The sequence below is a fragment of the Mesitornis unicolor genome, unplaced genomic scaffold (assembly GCF_000695765.1).
Source record: "Mesitornis unicolor isolate BGI_N332 unplaced genomic scaffold, ASM69576v1 scaffold21449, whole genome shotgun sequence".
Classification (NCBI taxonomy): domain Eukaryota; kingdom Metazoa; phylum Chordata; class Aves; order Mesitornithiformes; family Mesitornithidae; genus Mesitornis; species Mesitornis unicolor.
Window position 1 is genome coordinate 26,730 of NW_010208234.1, and position 3,102 is coordinate 29,831.

General features: G+C 59.2%; 1 protein-coding gene across 1 annotated transcript in view; it reads left to right on the top strand.

The window, feature by feature from the left end:
• Nucleotides 1-6: 6 nt before the first annotated feature.
• LOC104546921 (diacylglycerol O-acyltransferase 2-like) overlaps nt 7-3,102 on the top strand; it is a 3,750-nt gene continuing 654 nt past the window's right edge. The window contains exons 1-6 of the mRNA XM_010192431.1: nt 7-66; nt 1,655-1,783; nt 1,857-1,964; nt 2,191-2,261; nt 2,374-2,569; nt 2,989-3,094. Coding sequence (XP_010190733.1) covers nt 27-66; nt 1,655-1,783; nt 1,857-1,964; nt 2,191-2,261; nt 2,374-2,569; nt 2,989-3,094 — 650 coding nt within the window. The 5' untranslated portion in view covers nt 7-26. The remainder of the gene's footprint in view (nt 67-1,654; nt 1,784-1,856; nt 1,965-2,190; nt 2,262-2,373; nt 2,570-2,988; nt 3,095-3,102) is intronic.

The window sequence follows — 3,102 nt, forward strand, 5'->3', positions numbered from 1 at the left end:
GCTCTGGTGCAGAACTCCTCGCCACCATGAAAACAATTATTGCAGCCTGTTCCCAAAATCTTAGTGGTAAGATATTTCTAAAGTGTGTTTGGTTTCTGAGGCTCTGGCAATGTGAGGAGCTGGTCAGGCCATCAGTGTTTGTTGTCACTATTGTTATTTGCTTTAGACTGCTTAGGGGAAAGGGAGGTGTTTGGAGCAATTTGGGGTTAGCAGCATCAGAGGGAAACGTACGCTTGCTCAACAAGAATGAAAATTCTGACAATGCGTTTGGTAATGTTGCTCCCACAAGATGCTCCAGAGTGCTGCAGATTCCCCCTCATCTTTCCTTGCTGCCCTGGACTCCAAATTTCTGGGTTTGGAGAGGCTCCCGTTGCCATGGATGGGGCTGGCAGTGGAGGCCCTGGGGTTTCTCTATTCTCTGTCTGCGGTGTGGATGTTTATGGGGTGCTGGAGGGGGGGCTAGAAAAAGGAACTAAAAAAAACCAACTGTTTGGTAGACACAAATGTGCCAGGCAGAACTCTGCATCGTCCTTGGAGAAAAAAGGGGCTTTGGAAAGCTGACAACAGCGGGGCTGTGTGGGGACAGGTGGGATGGATTGCTGAGAGCACGGAAAAGGGAAAACAATTCTTTGATGCTGGTGATGGCTTCAGTGTTTGATTTCTTTCTGTTGTCTCATTCATGGTTTGGATTGATCTGGGAAGAGCTGGACCACCACCAGCCACCAGAGCTGGGGTTTAGTGGTGCTCCTCTGACCTGAGGGTCTTGCTGGGGACATGAGGGTCCTCAGCCTGGGAACCATGGGGACAGGTCTGCTCCCATCTCACCCTGAGCATCTCTCTTATCTGGCCAGCATGCTGATTTTGGCTTGTTTTCCCAAGAAAACAAGGCTCTTGTGACACAGGAGCCGACATACCTCACCGCAGTGGCCATGCCAGGTGGTCTTGGCCACAGCAGACCTTTGGCCGGGAGCAGTGCGCGGGTGGAACTGGTGCCTCAGGCCTGTTTGAGGGAGGAGGGATGGGGCTGTGTGTGGAGTTTGGATCCTGGCGACCGGCCCGGGGTGGTTAATGGTTCACTGAGGTTGGCTGGAGTGAAGGGGGCGGCAGGGGGAGTGGAACAGCCGCGGGCTGCTGGACTGTCCCTCATGGGGGGCAAGGCTCGGTGGGTATGGCCATGGGGACAGCCAGGCTCAGCCATCCTGGCTCGGCCCCCAGCTGCTGTCCTTGGCACTTGCTGGGGGAGAGCGGGGAGGGGCAGCTGAGAAAGCCCCAAATTCTCTGTGAGCCTGAACGTGCCAAGGAGGGCACAGGAGAGGTCCTGGCTTTCGGAGAGCTCAGCATGGTGTGGGATGTGCTGCTGTGCTCAGCCCTGCTGGTGCACCCAGGCTCACAGACCCTTTGGGCTTAGGGGTGCCCAACCTGCCAGCTGGCCAAGGCCACCTTCTGGCATGGTCCAGAGCTCCCTGGGGATGAGTATCCCCCACCCCATCCCTCCTCACCCAACTGCTTCATCCTTCCCATCCTACCTCCCACCTTGCCCCTGTACCACAACCCTGGCAGCCACGGGTACCACCAGATTTCCCCCGCTCCGTGGTGGGACAGCATTTGTACAACCCATGCTGCTTTGAGCTGGGCACTCTGTCCCTCCTCACAGGCAGCCGTGCCAACGTCCAGACCGCCCTGCGCACCCTGCTCGCAGTGCCCTGGCCCTCACAGCGAGATGTCTGCTCCTGGCTCCAGCTCCTTGCTGTCCTGCAGTGGGTGCTCAGCTTCCTGCTGCTGGGTGAGTAGGGGGCTGCGGGGTGTCCTGTCAGGGTGGGTGCACATCTGCTCACCCTGCTTGCTGACACCTACAGGAACCGTCAGCCTACTGATCCTCATCTACCTGGTGTTCACCAGCTTCTGGCCCATCTCCGCACTCTACTTGGCCTGGATCATCTTTGACTGGGACACTCCAGAGAAAGGTGGGGATGGGCACATTCCCCCCTTTCCTCCAGCTTTGCAGCAGGATGGAGTACAGGGTCCCCCCTTTCTCTGGGTCCATTCCAGCATGGCAAATGGGCAGCACCACATCCCATCTACTCCTTCCCTCCTCTCCCTCATCATCATCACAGTGGGAAGAGGGATGTGGTGGGTCCTGCTGTCAGCTGGGCTGGCTGTCATCTCCTGCAGTCCCTCCCTGGTTTCCAGGTGGCAGGAGCCTGCCGTGCCTGCAGCGATGGACGGTGTGGAGGCATTTTCGGGATTATTTCCCTGTGAAGGTACAGGCAGCAAGGGTGCCGGGATGGGATGTTCACAAGGGTGGTGGTGGTGCTACCACCCAAAGGGATGTGCCACTGCTATGTCCCTGGGACCCCCCTTTTGTCCACACAGCTGGTGAAGACACACAACCTGTCCAACTACATCATCGGCTCCCACCCCCATGGCATCCTCTGCGTTGGTGCCTTCTGCAACTTCATCACGGGCTCGACAGGCTTCAAGGAGAAGTTCCCGGGCATCCGGCCCTTCCTCACCACCCTGGCTGGCAACTTTCGCCTTCCTGTCTTCAGGGAATACCTGATGGGTGGGGGTGAGCTTCTGTGGGCAGCAGGATGGGCAGCTGCCTACTTCTGCACCCCCTGCCTCCCCACTCCTGCCCAAATCTGCCTGCAGCCAAGTGCAGGCAGAGCATGGAGGGGGCAATGCCCATGGACAGGGGGGCTCCAAGGGACTCCACGGTCCCTGCCTCTGTGCTCCCCAGGAGCAGGCAGGGCAGGGACAATGCTCTGCCTGCACCCTGCCTGAACTCCACCCGCACCCTGCCCACACCTTGCCCGCACCCTGCCCACAGGCCTGGCAGCCCAGGAGACCCCTCCCTGGGAGCTCTCCCGCAGCAGGGGGCGCCCTTGCACCGTCCCTTGCATAGTCCCCTCCTCCAGGCACGGTCCCTCGTGGGGTCCCTGTCTCCTGGGTGCTGTCCCACAGTCCCAATGCTCCGACCCATCGCAGGCCTCTGCCCAGTGACACGTCGCGCCATCAGTTACCTACTGTCCAAGAATGGCACCGGCAATGCGGTGGCCATCGTCATCGGCGGGGCAGGCGAGACGCGCGTCTCCCGACCCC